Source organism: Urocitellus parryii, chromosome 9 (genome assembly GCF_045843805.1).
Source record: "Urocitellus parryii isolate mUroPar1 chromosome 9, mUroPar1.hap1, whole genome shotgun sequence".
Taxonomy (NCBI): domain Eukaryota; kingdom Metazoa; phylum Chordata; class Mammalia; order Rodentia; family Sciuridae; genus Urocitellus; species Urocitellus parryii.
Window position 1 is genome coordinate 88,754,438 of NC_135539.1, and position 25,182 is coordinate 88,779,619.

General features: G+C 41.6%; 1 protein-coding gene across 1 annotated transcript; it reads right to left on the reverse strand.

The window, feature by feature from the left end:
• Positions 1-20,709: 20,709 nt before the first annotated feature.
• On the reverse strand, positions 20,710-24,678 carry Map1lc3c (microtubule associated protein 1 light chain 3 gamma). Its single transcript, XM_026390717.2, has 4 exons — positions 24,621-24,678; positions 24,459-24,514; positions 24,207-24,313; positions 20,710-20,991 (listed from the first exon to the last, which is right to left on the reverse strand). The coding sequence occupies exons 1-4, from the start codon at positions 24,676-24,678 to the stop codon at positions 20,766-20,768; spliced, it is 447 nt and encodes a 148-aa protein (XP_026246502.2). The 3' UTR covers positions 20,710-20,765.
• Between the last annotated feature and the right edge of the window lie 504 nt (positions 24,679-25,182).

The window sequence follows — 25,182 nt, forward strand, 5'->3', positions numbered from 1 at the left end:
GAGGGAAGCAAGTGTGCTAGGACACCACAGCAGGGCCCCTGTGGCAAGAACTCCAGGAGGAACACAGGCCAAAGGCCTGGGGTAGAAGTGTCTGGCTCTTAGAGAACCTGCATGAAGGGTAATAACTATTGTTCACTATAAATAGAGGCAGGGAAAGACAGGTAAATAAATAGATTCAATAGTACATTGTGCAGTTGCTACCAAGAATTAGGAAAAATATCCAAGATATAAAGCAGGGCATGGTGGCACATACCTGTAATCCCCAAGTCTCTGGATTCTGAGGCAGGAGAATCCCAAACTCAAGACCAGCCTGGGAAATTTAGCAAGACCCTATCTCAAAGTAAAAGATAAAAAAGGGCTTGGAATACAGTTCAGTGATATATTATCTAAAAGACATTACTGAAACATATGTTTCATACAGAGCAAATATTGAAATATACACACACATATGTGTGTGTGTATGTGTATACATATGTTGGTATATATACCTATGTTGGTATGAATAGCTTTCAAATGTTAACTGATAAAGTTATAATGCATTACTAATGAACTTACACTGTGTTATTCACAATGCATTTATACATTAATAATTATGCAGGAAACCATCCATCAATTACATGAGGATCTTCTCTTGGCATGGAAGCCAGGTAGATTTAGGTTTGGCCTTGGGAACTCTATGTGGCTCTCCCACAGCAATAGATTGCCCAATGCATGTGACCTTTATCTCCTCTCTGTTAGGAAGATCCCTCATAGTAGCTCCAGAGATGAGCGTAACCCATTGGGAACTGGACAGCCCAACTTTAACCTTTTTTGGTGAAGAACATTCTATAGAATGTTCATATTAGAATGTTTCCTAATATTAATGAAGCAGGTGCGGGCTCCATTTTGGCCAGAGTCTGGAAACTTAATCCATCTGATCAGCTTGCTGCCCCCGCTTTTGAAACTACTTTTGGTGTCCTGTGGTTTTTTCCTGTCATTCTATTTTTCTTAGCTTTTATTTCTCAGCCAGCTCATTCCACAGAGGGGACCCCATTTCTACCACCCGCATGGAATGCAGGCAAGGTGAGTGTTAAAAATTACACATACAATCAGACAAGATAGAGTACATTCAGAATGGTATGGCTATAGACTTTGTTTCTATATTCATCAAACAATCAGAAGACTGTCATTTGGCTTCTCATATGGATTAGTTTCCAGGGAGAGGATGTGCTGATCACACTGGTCATTTGATGGCTTTTATTTTTAAAAAATACTCATCAATATTGAGGTTTCTATGAGTCTGGAGGCATTGATTTTAAAGGAGAGATGGCTGTGCACAGGTTCATGGACAAGTGTTTAGGGCCACAAAATTGAGGACCAATATCTATTTTCTCTCAGACCCCATGGAACAGCCCATGGCATCCCAAGTGTCCACAGTATTGCTCCAACAACATTCACTATGTCAGGCTGATGTGAAGCTTAGAGATAGCATAGTAGGTGTTAAGAGGCCACTATGGTGCCTGAGCAGACAAGGTATTCAGTGGTATTAATTTTGTCAATCCCTCTTAACTATAAAGATTCCCACACTCAAGAGTTTATAATATTCTTTGGGAGAATGGATTATTTAATGGAAACTAGAGAATAATATACTACAGTACAAGGTGCTATGGTGTGCACGTGTCCCCCCGAATTCATATGATAGAAACTGAATTCTCAAAGTCACAGTGTTGAGAGGTGAGATCTTGAAGAGGTGAGGAAGTCATAAAGGCTCTGCCTTCATGAATGGATGAAGGCCATTATTGTGGGACAGTCATGGAATGGGTGAGCCAACTCTCAGTCTCCCCACCCCACCTCCAGTCGTGTCGTGACAAACAAGATGGTCCTCATCAGAAGTGGCCCCTGGATCTTGGACTTCCTAGTCTCCTGTGAGGATGGCCTTAGGCTGGAGTCTAAGCAACTCTATTTTAAAAATTCCAGTTTGAACCTGCAGTCTCACTAGGCACTCCCATGGAACCCTCCAGTGTGGCCTCAGACAAGTTACTTCTCCTCTCACCCTGATAAACAGAGTGAAGCCCCTGGCAGACTGCCCTCGCCTGATAAGAGGGAAAGGCGAGAAGATCAGGGTGGAGACTACAAGACCAGAGGTTTCTGACCCCAAGAGTAAATGATGTCACTGAGAAATCTGGTGGTGGCTAATAAGGATTGAAAGGGGGGTCAAAAGCCCCCCAAATTTAGTATAAATAATAGAGCTGATGAACAGGGAGTCAGCCAGCCAAAACAGGGATGCACTCGAGCTGGAGAACCTGATGAGGACCTGACATCCCATCACTTGTCATCATTTCTGATCCTCTGCACGATCCTCACTGTTCTCAAACTCTACTGCCTCATCTGGACCTTGGTGAGAGCCACAACTTCTCCCTACAACCCTCTCCTCAAGCGCTCGTCCACTCCACCCCAGGAAAAGCCTGGCTTGGTTCTGGACCTGGTCACTGAAGTCTGAGTGAGTGTGGATCTGCTGGACATAAGGCCTAAGGCTTAAGACTTTTGAACTTAACCTGCAGAGGGAATGTCTGTCATTAGTCATGATTAAGTGTGCTTTGCAGTGTTTAGAATTAATCTAGAATTGTTTGCTGTGAATTGATTATGTCTATGGCAGTGCCTAGTATTAAGAATTCTTTTTCTTGATTAAGAACCTATAGAGTGAAATTGTATTGAGTAATTTGAGTGAATAAAGCATTGAAAGGGGCAGATGTGCGTGGAAATTTTTTATTTCTCCCCTCGACTGCAAACGTTGTGATTTTGCCCCCTTGTGACATCTCCAGAAACATGAGCCAAATAAAATTTTACTGTTTATAATTTATCCAGTCTCAGGTATTCCACAGGAGAAAACAGAATAGGCAAGAAAACTAGTTGACAGAATTTATAAATAGTCGAGGAGGTAACAAAGGCTGATGGAAATTTTCCAGATAAATCAAATTCTAAACTTGACTTTTGTTGGAGTTGATTGAATTTCTTGAATAAAAATCCCACAAACTGTGTGGATCTGTTTTCTTTTGCTTATCACAAGAAGTTCTGACCTAATAATTTGGGGTCACCTTCCCTTATTTACAAGATTTTAGCAACTTGGTTGTACTGTGTAAAGCCTTTCTAGGGCAAAGGATAGGATTCTTTGCATCTGTCTCAATCATTAAGACATTGACAAAGTGACTTTGAGCCTCCCTTGTGATTTCAAAAACAGAACCATCTTATCTAGGGTTCTCCCCCACATTACTATGAAACAAAGCCAAGTCATTACACCATTTTTGTCCATAAAGATTTTAAAATATCTATTTCAAAATATAGCTGTGGGACCACTCTCATGCCTGAAGAAAACCAACTTTTCTGTGTAGTCAGTGATAAAGCCCCTTATGACAAGTTGCCTCCAGAAGGCCTCTATGAAAAGGTAGCATTAGAACTGAGATATGAAACAATGTGTTCTGAACTATGTGTGGCCAAGAGCTTGTTTTTCTGTGGAATTTCCAGATGATATGGACAAACACTTTGTGAAACACAATAAAAGTAAAATACCTCAAAAAAGCAAAAATTTTTTAAAATTTACATATAATAGGTATTGGCAAACAACTACCTATAGATCCATGACCTACTTATGAAAGACTCATGAGCTAAGAATTTTTCTTACACAAATAGTTAGAAAATTAAGAATAATATTTCATGACATAAAAGTATGTGAAATTTAAATTTTACTGTTAATAAAGTTTTATTAGAATGCGGCCACAGTCATTCATTTATGTAAGGTATGCTTTCCTGTATTGAATAATTTCTACAGAGACTATATAACCTTTAAGCCTAAAACATATATTACAGAAATTATTTCTTGACTCCTACACTAAATTCTAGAGCTAGTTTTTTTTGTGTGTGTACTGGAGATTGAAACCAGGGGCACTGTATCAACCTTATTTTTCATTTTGTTACAGGATTTTGCTAAGTTGCTAGGACCTCACTAAACTGCTAAGGGTGGCCTTGAACTTGAGTTCGTCCGGTCTCAGCATCCCAAGTCTCTGAGATTACTTTACAGGCATGGGCCACTGTGCCCAGCCTTAAATTATTATATTCAGGAGACATAAAATTATTCTGTCAAATTGCTGCATAATCAAATTGCTGTATAATTTTCATATAGTTCTTGTCACAAGCCTGTAACATTTTTGCAAATTTACACTGAATAGTTTTGACCTAGAAGATAGAGGAAGGAGTTTTGCAAGGAGTAGTCCAGGTTAGACACTGGCAAGTACAAATTCATGGTTGTAGGAGAGTTTGGCACAGCCTAGGCTAGAAGATACAGGCTTGATGGCAATATTCCATTGATTGGTGCCTGTAGCCTACATTGTGTTTTATTTTGCTTTTTGGTACCAGGAATTGAACCTAAGGGTGCTTAATCAGTGAGCCACATTCCAAACCCTTTCTATTTTTTATTTTGAGAGGATCTCACTGGGTTAAGTACAGCCTCACTTAGTTGCTAAGGCTGGGCTTTGAACCTGTGATCCTCTTGCCTCAGCCTCCCAAGCAGTTGGGAATGACATGTGTGTGCCACCATGCCCCGCTGTAGCCTATATTGCTTTTAAAGAAAATTTGAGCCAGGCTTATATAATCCCAGTGGCTCCAGAGAATGAGGCAGGAGGATTGCAAGTTCAAAGCCAGCCTCAACAAAAGTGACAGGCTACGAAACTCAGTGAGACCCTGACTCTAAATACATACAAAATAGGGCTGGGGATGTGGCTCAGTGATCGAGTGCCCCTGAGTTCAATCCCAAGTACCTCCAAACAAACACCAAATCAGAGGCTTGGTATTATGGCATATGCTTGTCATTCTAGCAACTTGGAGGCTGAGGCAGGGAAAATAAAATAAAAATGAAATAAATAAATAAATAAAAAGGCTTAGAACATAGCTTAGTGGTGGAGTACTCCTAGGTTTTTAAATGCCTATGAGTAAAAAGCTCTGAGAAATTCATTATCTCTTAGAACCACAGAAAATTGTTTCTGGATTAAAACTGGGATATAAATAAAAAGTAGTACGTGAGCTTGTTATCTTTAAATTTCTGTTGCTACTTTTTCAAATTCTGAAGTTTCCTTTTTGAGATACACAAAAGCACATCCTCTCACATCTTGGAGCTGGACAGGTACTGATAGATGAACCACAGTGTCCTGTTGAACGGAGCCAAGTTCATGAAGCACCGACATGATGCCAGGCCATGCTGAGACCCTTCATGATGCATCAAGACAAAAACAAGACTGCTATGTAACCACTTCGGAAAACAGACAAAAACATTAACACTGTCCAAGCCACAAAATGACCCAAAGCCCCATATGACTAATTGCCACTTCTTCACAATGGAAGCGTTAGCTTGCCTTCATGCGCCCTCTTTTAAAGTTAAAAATTGTCATGATACCTGATTATGGAATTATCCCTGCTTCCTGATGGCATCCAGTCCAGAGCCGAGCCTTAAAGTCTGAAATACCTTTCTGTCCTCCAGTTTGGATACACCCATTGAGTGCATCTTCTCTCCCCGTAATGGGCAGTGAACTAAATTTAATCAATGACAGGTGTATGTTTTGGGGGGCCTTTGACTGGAGAGCATTAACACATTCAAGACTAAACTATTCTCAGGAAAATGAACCAAATGACCAATTGTAAATGCTTTCTGTTCTCACCAAGGAACCCAGAGACTTTTTGAAGCAGGACATAGTTTACTTCAATATTTGTGCAATTGTAGACTCAGCTTAACTCAGCTTCTTAGGGTTTAGAGATTCCTAAGCAGTTGTTATACTTTGAACATGCGGTTCCCCCCTCACCCCACAAACACACACTGCTTCTGTTAAGGCAGGAATATTCAGAAGTGAAAGGATTAGATTATGAGAGCTGTAACCCAATCAATCCATCTAGTTTGAATGGCCTGAGTGGTAACTGTAGGCAGGTGGGGCATGGCTGTAGGGAGTGGACCACTGGGAAGAGTGCATCTTTCCTGTAGCCTCTCTCCTTTTTGCTTCCTGACCCCTTCATGACCAGGGCAGCTTCTCTCCTTGGGTCCATCCCTGCATGATGTGCTGGGTCATCTTGGGCCCAGAACAATAGTGTCTGCTATCTATGGACTAAGATCTCTGAAACTATAAGCCCCAAATAACTTTCCATCTTCTCAGTTGTTCTTGTAAGGTATTTTAGTCACAGCAACAAAAAGAAACACCTAGATCATGCAACATGGCACCCCTGGATTAGATAAAGTGTTGGATGGAAAATAACTACGAAATTTAGTTCTGTTTGATGCAAATATTAGCCAAAGGGCATCTAAATTGTTGGTCTACTAAAAATGCTTAACTGCTGAAATGAGGAATGCAAAAAAACCCCCAAAAAACTGCTGAAATGAGGAATGCAAGAAAAACACAACCTTCATATTGTCATGGCAACTGGTGCTCAGAAATGATGCAATTGTACAGGCAGCTGGATATTTGCACATATGACTGTGGGAGTCGGGGTTAAGGCTGGGGGGAGTGAGGGCAAGATCCCATCATCAGGGAAATGGAAACCAGGCAAGGGAAAATGTACGCTAATTCTGGTAACAAAAATAAAATCAGTCATAGCTGTTAGCTGTAAGAAATGGGAAAAAGGAGTCAGTATGATCTACTTCTGCATGATGTATTTCCTCAGACATTATTAAAACACACCTCACTATCATTAATTCATTTCCCTAGCGCCGTGCTGAGGGGGCACTCACCCCATTTTATAGGCAATACGGTCAGCTCAGTAGTGACTCAGAATTAGAAGGAAAAGGAGTTGTATGAATCAAACATTCCATGGAAGTTGGCTATGGTATCAAGTATCACAAACTCATTTGAACTTTGAACTTCTTCTTTACCAAAACTTCCCTAACCTTAATTTTTTTTTTTCTTTTGAGACAGGGTCTCCTATGTTGTCCAGGCTGACCTCAAACTCCTGAGCTCAAGCGATCCTCCTGCCTCAGCCTCCCAAGTATCTAGGACCACAAGTGTGTGCCACTATATTTGTTTAACTTTTTTTTCTTATTGTATATATTTAAATTATACAATTTTTAATAAACATATGCACAGTTAAAAAATTACCAAAGTCAAGTCAATTAGCATATCCATTTCTCACATTTCTATCTATGGCAAGAACACCTAAAATCTTCCCTTAGCAAATTTCCAATACACAACACAATATTATTGTATATAATTCTCTAGTCTTATTTATTCTGTATAATTGCAACTTTGTAGTTTTTGACCTACATCTATCTCCATAATCTTCTGCAATACTCAGATCTTGCCCCATTTCTAATAACCACTATTTTCTTTTTCTTTTTTTAAAATATTTATTTTTTATTTAAAGGAGGACACAATGTCTTTATTTTATTTCATATGGTGCTGAGGATCTAGCCCAGTGCCTCACTTATGCTAGGTGAGTGCTCTACCTCTGGAGCCACAACCACAGCCCTATTTTACTTTTTTTAAAAGGACCATTGTTTTTTAGATGCTACATATAAGAAAAATCATGCAGTATTTTTATTTCTGTGCATGGTTTATTTCACTTAGAATTAGTTTCATCCGTGTTGTCACAAATAGCAGGGGCTGTTACTATTTATTTATTTATTTATTAAGAGAAAGAGAGAGAGTCTTTTTTGTAGATGGACTCAACACAATGCCTTTATTTTTATGTGGTGCTGAGAATCGAACCAGGATCCACCTGTGCTAGATGAGCTGCTCTACTGCTGAGCCACAATCCCAGCCCAGGGGCTGTTTTTTAAAGGTGATATAATATACTGTGTGTGTGTGTGTGTGTGTGTGTGTGTGTACAATCATGGACTGAAACTTCTAAAACTATGAGCCAAAATTAACCACTTCTTCTTATAAATCAATTATCTCAGGAATTTTTTTTCAGTAACACAAAGCTAAAACATCATGCTATTGTTTACCCATGTTTATCTTGGACTAATTAGGAGCATGGAAGAGGACTAATGAGCATAGGAATTCTCAGGGTTTCATCTGAGGAGTGCTAAAAATGTTAAGCTTTGGAGCACACCCGTAATCGCAGCAACTCAGGAAGCTGAGGCAGGAGGATTTCAAGTTTGAGGCCAGTATTAGCAACTTTAGTGAGGCCCTAAGCAGCTTACCAAGACCCTTTCTCAAAATAAAAAAATAAAAAGGACTGGGATGTAGTTCAGTGATTAAGTGCCCCTGGGTTCAATCCCAGGTACCAACAACCACCACAACAAAAGTGACACAGCGTTCAATGAAAGGAAAGTCACATGCAGAAGTAACAGACACTAAAATATGCTATTGATGCAGGATACTGGATAACATAATTAAAATCTGTCTAGCATTTGTTATAAGTAACAGAGTCCTAAAAAATGAGGCCAGAGAAGTAGTTTGATGATCAAAGACCTTGCATAACTTGCCATGAGAGCTAAGAATTATCCAGAATGTAACTAGGAGTCCTGGGCTGGGTGGGTAGAGCATTATCTAGCATGCATGAGGCCCACAGTTCCATTCCCATTACTGTGGGGGAAAAATATATAACTAGGAATCATGAAAGTACACATTCTAACAATGATGGAGTGGGGCTGGGGATGTGGCTCAAGCGGTAGCGCGCTCGCCTGGCACACGTGCGGCCGGGGTTCGATCCTCAGCACCACATACCAACAAAGATGTTGTGTCTGCCGAAAACTAAAAAAATAAATATTAAAAAATTCTCTCTCTCCCCCTCTCTCACTCTCTCTTTAAGAAAAATATAAAAAAAGAATGATGGAGTAGCATTTATTTAATACTGGGTTGTGTCAGGTCCTAGGGTTACCAAATAATGTTCTGGCCCACAAAAAAATCATGATCTAGTACAAAAACATACATGTAAGCAAAAATTTTTGAGATGTTTGTGTTCCAGAGTCTCCAACCAGAGACCAATGCCAAGCTCTACCCTCGGTTGCCTGGTGGTCTCTAAGCTCTCTAACTCTCAATTTCTTCATTGCTAAAATGGGGATCATAATTGCAACTGCTTCATAGAATTATTTTAAAGTTTAAATAAAACCCTTTAGGGAAGGAGTTTAGCACAATGCCTAGATTATTGGGGTCAATGAATGTTATCTACTAGAACTTTTGGTTGCATGTGAATCTGTGATAGTGAAGCCAAAAGCAAATCAAGCCTAAGTGTAATCAACTTGTGAAGTTAAATTCTATTAAATTACATTGTGTTAACATAAAAGCTCAGAGTCTAGAAGAAGGGTTCAGAAGATTGATATTTATCCAGGAGCCCTATGTAGTGTGCAGCAATGTACTATTTATCAATTTCTATTTATACATCTTCTTCTAATCCACTCTACAGTCAAACAGTTTCTCTTTAAGTTATTTAGGGCCTCACCAAGTTGCTGAGGCTGGTCTTGAACTTGCGATCCTCCTGTCTCAGCATTCTAAATCCCTGGGATTACAGGTTTTCCGCTCCATCAGCAGAACTGCTTTCTCAATTGCAGGAGCAGAAGTATAAGATTATACTCACGTTTTCTACTCTTAGGTCATCTTTAATATTTTGGCCACAACTATCCATTCTATTTATTTACTTCATATTTATAATAAACTTTTTTTCCCCTTTGATCTGAGCAAACTGGTCCCTCGATTTAGTATTCTAAACCTGTCTACTTACACGCAGTGAACATATGGAATGACCTGGGGTCGTCATTCCTGTGTCAGTGAGCCATTCACCCACTCCATGTGGGCCTGGCGGCTTTGGGATCAAGGCCAACATAGTCCTTCATGCCTCTTTAGGTGAGGAATCCCACTCCATCATCACAGGAAATGAAAATGGACTCATTCATTATTTATGGAATACCTACTATGTACCAGGCTTTTAACTACAAAGTGAGTTTGTACTATTTTTCACATTAAAGCCTGAATTTCAACATTCATTTCATTTTGTTCTGGTTCAAGCATTTCTTAGCTAAGCTACTTTTCAGTAAGACTACAGAAAAACTAACTTGATCCAGAGGATATGAGAAGATTCCTTTGAAGGAGACATAATTTTGATTTCAACTTAGATTCCATCTATTTTGTTAACCACGTCCAGGATCATATAGGAAGGGATGAAACTCTGTATCCTTCCATCCTTGGCGCTTGAGGACGGCAACCTTCACGTGACAAGCAAACCAGACAGAAAACAGAAAAGAAAGCCAGGCATGGCGGTGCCTGCTACTGTTTGTTCACTTGAACCCAGGAGTTCAAGGCCAACCTGGGAAACATAATGAGAATTCATAAAGAGAGAGAGAGAGAGGGAGAGAAAGAACAATAGGGGAAAAGAAAACAAAAAAAATATATAGGAATATCAAGAAGAAAAATAAATTGGAAATTTCCTCAAACCAGGAAAAAAATTTCTCTAGAGAGTGGAAGTGAGGCACTCAGAATCACCACTGGGGAGTCCACGTCCTTTCCCTGTTCCTCTAGGGATGATGCAGGAAGAAAGAATCCCCTACTCATGCTCTAGGGCTCTTTGGCTGATACTTGGAGGTTCCCCAAGATCCTCAGTTTTCCTCAGAATTGCCTGACTTGTACAGACTGGTGCTAACCAGAGCCCCACTTCCCTCTCCAGCTTCTCTCAAGTCCACTTATTCCATATGGGTTCAAGCCCAGGCTGGGTCAGATCCCTCTAGGTATCTAGCCTCTCCAGGTCAAGCTTCCCTAGTTCTTCCAATTAGGCTACCTCGTATGATCTAGGAACAGCCACACTGAACTTTATTTCAGTTTTATCTACTGGTTACAAAAAGAAGATGCCCAATTGGCTGAGATGAGGTGAAATGGAAATCCTTTTATTTAAGACGAGTAAGATGACAAAAAAAAAAAAAAAAAACTATTTAAAATGGTCCTGAGACTCAGGAAGGAGAATGCTCCCTAATTATATTCTGATCATCCAGTTGCTCTTCCCCACCACTGACATAAAAGATCCTTGTAAGACTTCCACCACTGCTGGGAGTTGCAGATTGGGCCAAGCTGGGGATCTTCCGTGGTTCTGGAGGTTGGGAGCAGCATCCAGACCAAGGGATGTCTGCAGCTGGCTTGAGGGGAGCTGTGATTTTCCTGCGGTTGAACATAAAGCCATGGATTTTAACCTCTTGATCGTTTAAGAAATGAAGGCCCATTTTGAACCAGGACCTAAAGGGGCCCCTAAGTCCTGTATCTGTGGATATAGAACTTTCTAGATTGCAAGACAATCTAAGTGACTTTGGAGCTAGAGGCAAATATTTCTACTATACTTTGAAGTCAGGATGAGTTGTTCAGCAAATAATCCTCTAGAATACAAAAATAAAGTCTCTAAAAGGCATTTGTCTGAGACTAAACTTAAAATATTTTTACATACTGTACTTAACCTTGGTTTCCTTCATAGAAGGGATTTGCAGTCTCTGAAATCTAGTCTGAAACCCAATATTAATGTAATTAGTCCTGAAAAATAAAGGGAGGGGCAGGGCTACTGTCTTCTACTGTCCCCACCATCACATCCATACCCCTATATCCACAGCCACACTTTCTTAACATACACTCATTCAGGCAATTCCTTTAGGTTTCCACCTCAAAATCACTTTTTCTGAGAGGTTCTTACAACCATCTTGGAAAATCTGAGCATATGTGATCACCCAATACACCATTGTTTTTCCTCTTTATTTCATCTGATCTCATTATCTAAATAGCTGGTTTTTGTCTGAATGTGCTTTGGATAAGGAAGCTCTGGTCTAATAGTTATGACATCTTTTTTGATCACCCATTTCTTATGTTTTTGAATTTCAGCAAATGTCTTTTGTTGTCCCCATATGAACAGGTTTATCTGTAAAAGTAAATATATGGAGATGAGAAAATATGTTTTCTGTCTTAATAGTGGTTTATTCACACATTCAACCTTTTTTTTTCTATTTTTTGTGTTGCTGGAGATTGAACCCAGGGCTTCCCGCATACTAGGCAAGCACTGTACAACTGTAATATATTCCCAGCTTCTATAACTTGATTCTCCTTGGCAAGGGGCTGACCACAGTAATTAAGACCTTGTGGAGTAGGCAATGATAAAGGTATGAACAAGATGTGTATGCAAGAAGAACTCAGGTGGGAATGGCCATCCATGCCTGCAACAGAAGCCAATTGTCCTTGGTTTTAAAGAGGGAGTTGACATATTCTAGTGCATCAGCGTGGGAAACAGTCTAGGGAAAGTCAGAGGATCCAAAAACTGAATAGTTCTATATGTTTGAAACTACTGTGTGTCCAGTACGGAGTATATGCCTATAATCCTAGCAACTTGGGAGACTGAGACAGGATGATAAAAAGTTTGAGGCCAGATTCAGCAATTTAGGGAGGCCCTAAGCAACTTAGTAAGACTCTGTCTCAAAATTTAAACAAACAAATAGAACTGGGACCCGGGCATGGTGGCATTTGGCTATAATTCCAGTTACTTGAGGGGCTGAGGCAGAAAGATCATAAGTTTGAGAATTGCCTGGTCAATCTAGTGAGACCCTGTCACAAAGGGTGGAGGTGGGGGGCTGTGGATGTGGCTCAGTAGTAAAGCACCTCTGGGTTCAATCCCCAATATTTATAAATAAATAAATAATGAAATGGGAGGAGCACATAAATAAACAAGCCAAGAGGCTACCTTGAGACTTGAAGAGTTCATCCCTAGAGGGAAGGACAGACACTCTGAGCACAGACAAACTGGAACAATGATGCTCAGGTATTAAACATAAAAGAGCTTGGTCAAGACAGAACCAGTGCATGCAGTGCAGAATTGTAATGCAAACAAACAAACAAACAAAAACAAAGTACACATATAAAGGCATGAGTTGGCGTGAACATACTCTAAATTCAAAGATATGAAAAATTGAACTCTATATGTGTAATAAGAATTGTAATGCATTCCGCTGTCGTGTATTTAGAAAAAATAAAATCAATAAAACTAAAAAAAAAAAAAGAATTAAAGTCAGCATACTATAGCGGCACAGCATATCCATGTTTATAGCAGCACAATTCACAATAGCTACAACTATGAAACCAGCCTAGGTGTCCATCCACAGATGAATGGATAAAGAAAATGGGGCATATATACTGGATAGAGTTTTATTCTGTCATAAAAAATGAAATTATGTCATTTGCAGGAAAATGGATGGAACTAGAAACCACTGTGTTAAGTAAAAACCAAAGTCAGAAGATTAAAAAAAAAAGGAAGTGGGAAAGGCCAGGTATGGTGGAGTATGGCTATAATCCCAGCAATGCAGGAGGCTGAGGCAGGAGGATCACCAGTTCAAGGACAGTTTAGGCAAGTAAACCAGACCCTGTCTCAAAATAGAGAGGTTATAGCCCAGGGTATAGAGAGCCCCTAGGTCAAATCTCCAGTACCACCAACAAAACAACAAACCAGGTGTGATGGTGCACGCCTATAATCCCAGTGGCTCTAGAGGCTGAGGCAGGAGAATCATGAGTTCAAGGTCAGCTTCCGCAATTTAGCAAGGCCCTAAGCAACTCAGCAAGACCCTGTCTCTACATAAAACATAAAAAAGGATGGGAGATGTGGCTCAGTGGTTGAGTGCCCCTGGGTTCAATCCTCACAGTACCTAAACAAACAAAAAAAAACCCCAAAGGGATACTTTTTTTTTTCCCCCACCAATTGGGGACTGGCATTGTCAGTAATGAAAAATCATCTGTCCCTCATCCAGGAAGTTAGGAAGTTCTTCTCTGAATATCAAATTACCTTGGAAGTGCAATTAATTTAGAGAAGATTCTTTTTTTTTTTTTTTTTTTTTTTTTTTAGAAATTCAATGTTGGTAATCTCTTTTTTTTTTTTTTTAAAGAGAGAGTGAGAGAGGAGAGACAGAGAGAGAGAGAGAGAGAGAGAGAGAGAGAATTTTTTTTTTTTCAAAGAGAGAGTGAGAGAGGAGAGAGAGAGAGAGAATTTTTAATATTTATTCTTTTTTTAGTTCTCGGCGGACACAACATCTCTGTTGGTATGTGGTGCTGAGGATCGAACCCGGGCCGCACGCATGCCAGGCGAGCGCGCTACCGCTGAGCCACATCTCCAGCCCGAGAATTTTTTTTTTAATATTTATTTTTTAGTTCTTGGCGGACACAACATCTTTGTTGGTATGTGGTGCTGAGGATCGAACCCGGGCCGCACGCATGCCAGGCGAGCGCGCTACCGCTGAGCCACATCTCCAGCCCTAGAGAAGATTCTTGACCACTGAATTCACACCCCCATTCAGATTCCTGTTGCCCCTTGACTCAGGAGTCTACACTGTTGGCTTTGAGGTGTTCACCTGATTTGGATTATTGAGACAACTTTTTTTTTCTTTTTCTGGTACTGGAGAGTGAACCCAGGGGTGCTTTATCACTGAGCTACTGTTGGGGGGCAGGTTTGCTCAGAAAACACACCAAGTCCCAGTTTTGTCCAAATTGAAGAGTCTTTATTTAGCTGGCCAGCCAGTGACTGCTCCCCGCAAGGAACAGCCCCAAACCTGAGCATTTTAGGATATTTAAAGGCAAAAACCACATCTAGGTTGATGTAGCTGCAAGCATGCAGGTACAGAAGCTGAATTGGGCAGTCAGTGAGACAACACAATGGGTAAAAAGTCCCACAGGACTTTCCAGGTTGGCATTGCAGCAAGTAAGCAGAAGGCAGTGGGTCAAAATTACCCTAGTTCAGTACAAGTTAGAGAATGGTTACTAACGTCTAGACAATCAATTTCTGACAAGGTACATTGCCCCAGAAAAATGGAAAGCAAAGAGAACAATTTTACATTGTATAAGAATTACTATTTTGCATTACCATGTATGTTATGCTGGGTAAATATTGATGGGTACAGAGGTGGGGCTTTCCCACGGGAGAAGCATTTCTGACATGATATGGAGTCTCAGGATAAAATGGAATCTGTTTGGTGATTGCGAATATAGCCTGGCCCATAACACTACATACCCAGTCCTTATTTATTTAGTTTTGAGACAGGGTCTCTCTAAGTTTCCCAGGCAGGCCTCCAACTCACCATCCTACTGCCTCAGCCTTTAGAGTTTCAGAGATTACAGGTGTGCATTACCACACTGGCTGGAAGGCATCCTAATACCATAATTTGGAGTGTCACCGGCTCGTGGTGGCTATGCTTTCTGAATTAGCACTCATGAGTGTTTATCTTTCGGCATCATTTAAGGTGAAAATAACATCAGCCTTTGGGACTAGATTTATTTCTGTTATTAGAAATTCTCTGTTTTCTCCGGTGTGGTGGCACATGCCTGTAATCCAGAGACTCGGGAGGCCTAGGCAGCAGGATCACAAATTTGGGGCCAGCCTTAGCAGTTTAGCAGGGCCCTAACCAATTTAGCAAGACCCTGTCTCAAAAAAAAAAAAAAAACCAACAACAAAAAAAAACATTAAAAGCTCTGGGTATGTTGCTCAGTGGTTAAGCACTCCTGGGTTTAACCCTGATACAAAACCAAACCAACCAATCAAATTCCCCCTACCCCACCCCAATCATCTGCTTTTATTCCTTTCCTGACTTCTCATTCTCACGTGGTGGTCTGAATCCTCACTCCCCAAATGTGCTCCCATAATCCACCTGGGCACTTTATAACAACCTAATCTGTGAGCACTAGTTGTCATGGCAGCACCAGAAGTTTGGAAGCCTGTGTATTCCTTTCTAATAAGTTCTGTTTCTTCAAAGGTCTCAGCAGTTCTTGTGGGCCAGCTGACATTCCTGTCAGGAAGACACATTTCAATATTCTGTTTACTCTCCTCCCAACATTTATTCGATTCTCCCTTTGGCTAGAGGTGGCCTTTTCAGAAGTTTAAATAAACCCATCAAGAGCCTTATAAACTGGAGGATTTATGTTGGCAACCAAGTATTTTTACCTTAATCCGAATGAACTCTGTTGGCGCCATCTAGTGGTATTACTTAGCTCTGACAATCTTCAGTAGAGGCCTCTTGAATCTTGAGCTAGCTAGAGGTGAAGAATGCAATTCCAGGTATAGTTTGTTTGTACTAAGGAATTGAACTCAGGGGAACTTTCACCACTAAGCTACACCCTCAGCGCATTTTTATTTTTGAGACAGGGTGTTTCTAAGTTGCTTAGGGCCTCACTACGTTGCTGAGGCTGGCCTTGAACTTGCAATCCTCAGGTCTCAGCCTCTGGAGTCTCTGGGCTTCCAGGTGTAGTCTTTTTGGCTGGAAACTTGCTGCCCTTGAGATTTCATCACTTGTGAGGAACATAAGAATAGAAAACTTTGGAACTAAAGGAGTACAAACCTTTCCAAATAGCCTGTTCAGAAGATCTTCCTGTTCTAAAGCCTAGACTAGGAGTTTTCTGTTTGTTGCTTCGTTTTTGCAAATAGTAAAACTGATTCAGAGATTAAATACTTTTCTACATGCACATCACAGAGCCACCTTTTGGACCCAAGTCCATCTGATAACAAAGTCCCAGCTCTTCCTACAACAGCACACTGTCTATAAATACAATACTAGGCCAAGGTACATGCTCAATATATTGATGTGAATTTGAGCCAGAAATAGGATGGGTGTAGATGAAGCATCATGATGGCACTTTTCCTACAGGAGGGGAACAGAAGCAGCAATGGAGTTTCCACACAAGATGACTGCTTCTTCCACAGAAGACTAGCCCAGTGCTTCTCAAACTCTAACTTGCATATGAATCATCTGGAGAGATTAATAAATTGCAGATTGTGAGTCAGTAATTCTGAGAAGTGGCCTGAGAGTCTACATTTTTTAAAAAGCTGCAAGATGATGCTGATGATGCCAGGTCTTCAGAACAACATTCTTCACCCCCAGGATGATGGGTCAGATAGCAAGTATGTTAGGTATTATAACTTGTGTGGTCTCTGCCCCAGCTACTCAACCTAGCCTTTGTGACCTAAAGCAGCCAGAGATAACTACCATTGTCATGATGGCATTCCAACAAATATTTATAAAAATAGGCCCCAAGTCAGATGGCCCATAGGCATTAGTTTGCTGATCTCATATATAGGCACTGTAGACCCCACATTTGTGGTTATATAAGCACCTGCATTTTCCATATGGCCCCACTTATCAAGGTGAGAAGGTGACTAATGGATTACAAAAAGAGGACCCCCCCCAAAAAATCAGTGGTTTCCCAGCTTGACCAAACCACTAGGAAAACAGTCACTCATATCAAAACTCAATAGTTCTGTTTTCTTTCTATGAAGTTGACACTGTAGTTTCTCTAATTTTCCACCAAGTAAATTAATATTTAATATTAATATTTAGTATTTTAATATTTTAATTAATATTAAATACTTAAGATGTATTTAGCATTGCTGGGAGCAATGAGGAATTCTTTAAAAACAGTTATAGTCCATGTTCTTTAAGAGTTTTCTTGGTGTTATTGTGCTACTAAGACATAGAAACATGGTTGCAGAAAATTTAAACACCCATGGAGAGATTATTCAGTAAATGCACATGTTGGGCAATTGGTTAGGCATTTGGAAAAATAATGGAACCTGACATATGCATCTATTATCAAAATAAATTCTAGTTGCTTCAAACACTTAAATGTAAACATTATGTAAACTGTAAGAGAGTATTGGATAGACACACACACACACACACACACACACACACACACACCTCCTAATTTTGGAGTTGGAAGAGTCTATTGGGAAATGTGAACATCAGAAGCCACAAGGAAAAGATCATATAATAAAAAGCATCTAAACCGGGTGTGGTGGTGCATGCCTGTAATCCCCGTGGCTCAAGAAGCTGAGGCAGGAAGATTGCAAGTTTGAGGCCAGCCTCAACAATTTAGCAAGACCCTATGCAACTCAGTTAGACCCTGTCACAAGATAAAAGAAATAAAAAGGGCTGGGAATGTTGCTCAGTGGTTAAACACCCCTGGGCTCAATCCCTGGTATTCCCTTCTCTCCAGAAAAGCATCTTCATGGGAAAAATCTTTCATTGAAAAAAAAAACACAAAGAATTGGGTAATTATTTTTAATATACTTGGTATACACTGAGTTAATTACTCAGCTAATAAAAACTCAATAGAAAGTTTAAAATAGACTAAAAGAAAAGTGGTCATAATTCAGAGTACAAATTGCCAATTAATTTTAAGTAACAGTGTAAATGCTAACAAAAGAAAAAAATATCCGCACTAAAAATTGATTGAAATCCATCTCCTACTGACAGGTCAGCTGCTGTCTTGGATTCTTGGATCATACGTTCTCCAGCTGTTTCTTTCTTTTCTTTGTGGTACTGGGGATCAAATTCAGGACCTCGAATATGTAGGCAAGTGCTTTACTTCTGAGCTGTCTCTGGCCCATATCCCCAGCCTCCAGATGTTCCTTCTGATGATGCTTGCACCTGGAATCCAGCCCCAGTGTTGAGAGGCCTCTTAGAGCCATGCCAGTCCTCAATCTCAACTGGGCCCAGCCTCAAGTCAGCCCAGCCCAGGGGTCAGGGAGGTGAACGAATCCCCCAGATGATTCCAGTTCCCAGACCTTCGAGTCATTCACAGACATTTGGATCTTCCCAGCTGAGTCCCCCAACATGTTGGAGCAGAGCAAACCTGTTGCTACTGTCTGTACACTTTCTGAAATCCCCTTGCCCAGACTCCATGAGTAGCATAACAGAGTGGTTGCTGGGCTCATATACTGAGGTTTGGTTAAGGACCAAACAATGCCTACCCTAAACAAGGCAACTGAAGACATCCTTAACATCTCCACACTGTTTATGTGTGAGAGGGATCTACACCAGGAAGCATCTTAAAGACCAAACATAACACAAGAGCTCACCCAGTCGGTACAGTAGTACATACCTGTAATCCCTGCAACTCAGGAGGCAGAGGCGGGAAGATCACAAGTTCAAGGCCAGCCTCAGCAACTTAGCGGGACCCTGTCTCAAAATTAAAAAAAAAAAAATAATAATAAAAAGCCCACATTTTGTGATCCAGAGAAGACCAAGGAGGTGAAGACGGTTGAAAGCAAGAGGAACAGCACTGGCCATGGACAGTTCAGTGAATCTTCAGGAACCAAGAGCCCTCATCAAATTCAAAGTGAATCCTAGGAAGTAGATTTCTTTGGGAAATAGCTTCATTGGATCAAGGTAAAGCAACAAGGATTCGTCTGGAGAACAAATTTGGGAGACAATGTTTTTACTTGGCATATGTCGAAGATGATTCGAAGGATGAGTGTTAGAGGAATTGAAGTCTTTGGCAAGCCAGGAGGGGAAACTGCTGGCAGGGGAGCAGCCTGGAACAGGAACAGTCGACCCCTCAAAGGGAGCTGAGGATAACACTAGGCACAGTACTGCTGAGGGCACTTAGGGGGATTACACCATCTCTGAGCCTCAGCTTCTTCAACAAGCATTTTGATCCAAGTGAAAATTATTCCTTCTTAGACTATCCTAGACAATGAATTCCATCTGCCATCTATTAAAAATAATAGAATTATTTTTATTGGATTTTTTTTCATATTTTTGGTGCATTATAATTATACATATTATTGGGATTCACTGCAATAAATCTGTGCGTGCCTTTAATTAAAGGAGGACTGGGATGTTTTTGTTTTGTTTTGCCTATTTTGTTTATTGTTGTATCGTCTGGACCCAATATAGTGTTTAGCAAAAAGTAAGCACTCAATAAATGTTTGCTAAATATGAATAAATAAAACTCTTTGCTAAATAAATTCTCATACACACTTCACAACCCTGCTCAAGCTGAACTTCCCATAAAACCTTATGTTACCAATTCCCTCCAAACGCAGTTGGAGCATTTATGGCTTGCTGTGCTGCTGCTGATGCATCTAAGGAGTACTGCTGAAGGTTCCAGTTGACACTATGCTCCCCAAGGCTGTGTTAGTGTCACCCATACTGCATAGCTCAAGGATTGGTAGGCGCTCATCGAGTAGAGCAACTGCTCTTTAGGTAGCACAGAGTTAGGCTCAGGGCTTCAAAAACCAGATTTCCTGACCTCAAGTCCTCCTGGTGGCCTGTGTTGTGTGAATCTGAAAATGATCTTGACTTTTTCTGGGCCTCAGCTTCCTTATCAGTAAAATGATAAGAATAGTTAACCATAGAGAGTTGTGATAAGGAGCTAAGGCACAAAGAGTGCTTGGAATAAAGCCTGGCACACAGATTTAAATGTTCAGATGGTTTTAATAACTTTATATTGAGAAGTTACAAGTTTGGCATAAATATATATGGCATAGACACACACACACACACACACAAAAGGAAGTAATAGGAAATAGCTAAAGAGGGTAAATGCTGAGGAAATATTATTTCTAAGGTCAGATAAGGATCTCCCCAAATGAGTTGATCATGGTTTTCACTGGTTTCACCTGGTTTCACCCACACCCGTGTATCATGGGTCATAGGTTCTCCATAAATCCACCTCCACATTGGACTCCTCCCTGCAGGGAGTGAAATCAGTCATTAAGGTCAGACTCACCTCCACCACAGATGACACTTAGCACACATCACCAGCTCATCATACAAAACCATCATATCAGCTAAACATTTCTTATTCAGAAGAGAGTTGCTATTTATAAAACTTAACAAAAGCCCATATTTTTCTTAGGGAATATAAGAGCATGGATCGCAGAAAAGGTAAACCAGGAAGGGCCACAGCTTGGTTGTCACTGGTTGGAGCTGATCGTCCCATCCATCTCTGGCCCCTTCAGTGCCCCTCCAGTGCCCCTCCAGTGGCCCCTTCAGTTCCTTCTGCCAACACCTGGTGCACAGTTCAGAGGACAAATTCTTACTGAAGTGGGCTAGTGATGACTGCAGATCTGTCCCCGAGGTCACTGGGGTCTGCCGACGCTAAGGAACCAAATGTCTCTTGGGAGGCGTAGGTCATGTATACGAAGCCGTCCTCGTCCTTGTAGTCCCTGTAGATCTCCGCCATGGTCACATTCATGCTGACCAGGCTCTTGTTGTTCACCAGCAGGTAAAAGGCTTCAGTGGCCCTCAGGACCATGCGGCTCCTGGGATGGGGATGAGGGTGATATGAGGGGTTGATCTGAGAAGCAGCCCAAGAATCTGTAACTGGGGTTCATTTTTTATTTTTGTAATTGTAGATGGACAGAATTTTTTTATTTTATCTGTTTATTTTTATGTGGTGCTAAGGATTAAACCCAGTGACTCACACATACTAGGCAAGAACTCTGCCCCTGAGCTACAGCCCCAGCCCTCACTTGATGTTTTGAGGATATCCCTCGTGGCTTTGAAACTTAGATTTTTTTTTTCTTTTTCCCAATCTTCTTTTCCCTAAACTTCTCCCTGATCTCTCCTCCCTAATCTCATTTTCTCTGAATTACTACTATAAAATCTCCCTATTCCTGCAGATGGGTAGGACACAGCCTTTGGGACAGGAGTCCCCTGTGTTTCTCCTTTGCTAGCAAAGCAATAAACCTTTTTTATTTTTCTCAAAATTGTGTCCTCGTTAATAGATTGGCATTGGGGACGAGGACTGAGCTTTCCGCAACAAATCTACAGGGTCACGATGCTCTAGATGACTGACCAGCTCCCTACCCTTTCCCAGGAGATGTAGGAATCGCATGGACTCCCAATTAGGCCCAAAGTATCAGATAAGCTCATTATTAATGAGGAGACTTGCCAATACAAAAATTCTAAGCAAATAAGCCCCGACATTAAAAGTATCTTCCCCAAGGTACAAAGGCAATGCATGATCTCTCCAGCATCTGTCTCATTGTTGGACAGCCTGGGGATGGCCACTGGAGGGGATCTTCTGCCTCAAAGTGCATCCTTCCTCCACCCTGCTGTTACTCCCCTGACATCAAGGAGATAGGGAGGCAGCAAAGTTGACATGCTTTAAACGTCAAAGGCCCTTAAGTTCCAATTCATCTGGAATGGACGACAGCATGAAAACACAGAAACCCAGGGGAAGGGTCAGTCCCACCTTAAGCACACACTTCTGTTCACTTTAATTGGTGACAGTGGCACTCACAACATCAGAGCTTCAAACTTTCAGGAGGGCTAAGTCCACAGAGCAGTGATGGATGGGACTGACTGGAACCTGATGCATTTTACAGCCACATAATCCCTCCAAGATAACCCCAAAGGTTCCCGCCCTGACAATGTCCAGCTGTCTTTGGGTAAAAAATCATTGTTCTACAATGGGGGCAGGGAAAGCTGGGGCTGGGAGTGTTGCCACCAGCTGGGAGGGAAGCATTCTTGTTCTCAGAGCTTCCATATCCATCTTCTGCAAGTTTGCTTTTGCTGAGGGTAGAGGTGTGGGGGAGGAGGCTATGGACAGGGGATCTTTATCTTTCCTGTTCATGGCTGCATCCCAGAACCCAGAAAGCACCCCAGAACATAGTTGGTACTCACATTATTGAGAAGAATCAAATTTGGGATGGGGATGTAGGTTGAGAGTGATGGTGACACAGGAGGGAATAGTCTCAAAACTCAAAGGCCTTTTTTGGGGAGGTGGAGTGGGGGGGGGTTAAGTACTGACAGAATGTGTTTGGATCCAGAATATTTTTTTTTTTTTCCTGCTAGGGATGGAACTCATGGCCCCAAGCATGAACTCCACCACTGAGTTACATTCCCAGCCCTGATGCTGGGATATAATTCTGACTTTTCATTTCTACCTCCAGTCACCTGCATTCACACCAAACTAACCTTAACAAAGAAATAACCCTGAGAGGAGAAAATGGGAATGCTCTTATATAACACAGTGAAAAAAAAAATCAAACTAAAACCAAACATTCAAGAGTGTCCTTCCAAACAGACTTTTCAACCCTATGAAGACTTCCCTATCCCCAGAGATTTAGGAGGCTGAGTTGGGGGGAAAGCATGTTGGGGGCCAGCCTCAGCAATTTAGTGAGATTCTGTCTCAAAAAAAAAAAAAAAATAGCTGAGTGCAGTGGCTCTTGCCTATAATCCCAGAGAGTCAGGAGACTGAGGCAGCAGGATCCCAAGTTCAAATCCAGCCTCACCAACTTGGAAGGCCCTAAGCAACTTAGTGAAACCCTGCCTCTAAATAAAACATAAAAAGGGTTAAGGATGTGGCTCACTGGTTAAGTGCCCCTTGTGTTCAGTCCCAGGTACCTAAAAATAAAAATAGCTAGGCAGATGGTGCCACCTGTAATCCCAGCAATTTGGGAACCTCAGGCAGGAGGATTGCAAATTCAAATCCAGCTTCAGCAATTTAGGGAGGTCCTAAGCAACTTAGCGAGACTCTGTCACAAAATAAAAAATAAAAAGCACTGGGGGTGTGATGCCCTCGGGTTGGTTTCAGCGATACTAATAAATAAATAGATAAATAAATAGATATTAAAAAATAAAAAAAGAAAAGGACTGGGAGTGTAGCTCCGTGGAAAAGCACCCCTGGGTTCAAACTCAAATACCAAGAAAAAGACTTCCCCACTGTCTCTATTTTCTCCACATTTTCATTTTAACCCTCTTATATATTTTTTTTGGGGGGTGGGGAGTACTGGGAATTGAACTCCCCGGCACTCAACCACTGAGCCGCTGCATCCCCAGCCCTATTTTGTATTTTATTTAGAGACAGGGTCTCACTGAGTTGCTAAGTGTTTTGCCATTGCTGAGGCTGGTTTTGAACTTGCGATCCTCCTGTCTGGGCCTCCGGAGCCACTGGGATTACAGGTGTGCTCCACCGGGCCGGCTCTCGTACTCTAAACTAGCTGCATTTTCTTGGCTATGCCTTTACCTTAAACCGAAAGGAGGAGAGGGTCTTGTGCTCCAACTTCGTTGTCTGAGAAGTGCAAAAAGCCCTTCCCCTCTGAAAAGGTCCGGCTCCTCCAATCGCACAAACACTTGGAGGAGGAATTGCTCCAGGGGACAGACAGACTAGGTTTCAGATGGTATCTGAAAGAAAGGCTCTTCTGGAGTAGCTTCGGAGCCAAGACTACTTTAGGAAATTCTTAGAAATCTTGGCAGATTTTTAGAACTGTTGTCTGGTGGGGGGGTTTCCCCACCTGTTTAAAATAGAGTACTTCTAAGAGTATCATTTCAGGGTACTACAAAATATAAAGATGAGTCACAAAAAACCAACCTATCTTCTCCTGTTGGCCTCCCACCCCCCCCCAAATCAAACAACCAAAGAACAAAGAAAAGGCCCAGGTATGCACAGCACGCATTTGCACAGACACACACACACACACACACACACACACACACACACACACACGCACCTGCGTGCACAGTCACTTACCTGATGAGGCTGAGGAACTGGGTCATGGTCAGCTCCTGCGGAACCAGGAACTTGGTTTTGTCCAGCAGGGGCAAGAACTGCTCTCTGGGGTATCGCTCCACTATCACCTGTCAAGAGTTTCAGCCCTTCAGAATGAAACTCAGAGCTCAGTGCTAGGAACTTGGAACAGAGGAGGGAGGCCTTCCAGCGGGTCTTGATTTAATCAGAGGACAGGATCCCAGGCCCCACTAAGGAAGTACAATGGAGTCTTACCGGGATCTTGTTTGGGAACTTTGCCCGGATTCCAGCAACTTCCTGTTGTCTGGTTGCTGCGAACAGTTCAAATACAAAAGAATAAGTAGACAGTAAGAGCAGGTTGCGTCTTTTGCTCTGCTTTTCCTCTGCTAACCCAGCGAGCTCCCCCAAGAACTTTACCTAAGTTCTTCCTCTGCTTGAAAGGTTTGAGGTTTGGGATTTTCTGTGGAGGCGGCATTTTTACCCAACAGCTGTGTTTGTGTCTGTCTTTAAAAAGAAAAAAAAAAAAATCCCACAACCAGGACCTAACTCGCTCCTCCAGCTGCTTCCAAATTGCCTGCAGGATCCTAAAAGAGGCCCTTATGTAGGGCTGAGTGACATCAGGCTCTCCTCACCCTCCCTTCTCCCCACTCCCCCTCCCTGGGCAGCAGGAGGTCAGTTCTGAGGATGGAAATGGAATAGCCACCTGCTCACTGGTCAGAGAAAGTCACTTTGTTCATGACCAGTTCAAGATGTTTCTTTGCTAAAGAAATTAGGATCCATAATAAAATCATTGGCTATAAACTCCAACAGCCTAGTTCTGGGCTGAGGACTTTGGAGAGGTGAAATTGCCTTATGCTGAGGACATTTTTGTGCTTCAGACCATTTGGCCAGAATGCACTTTAGGTGGGACCCAATCCAGATGTTCCAATTCCCATTGGCGGACCCAGACTCCAGGACCAGGCAAAGCTAGTTTCAGGTC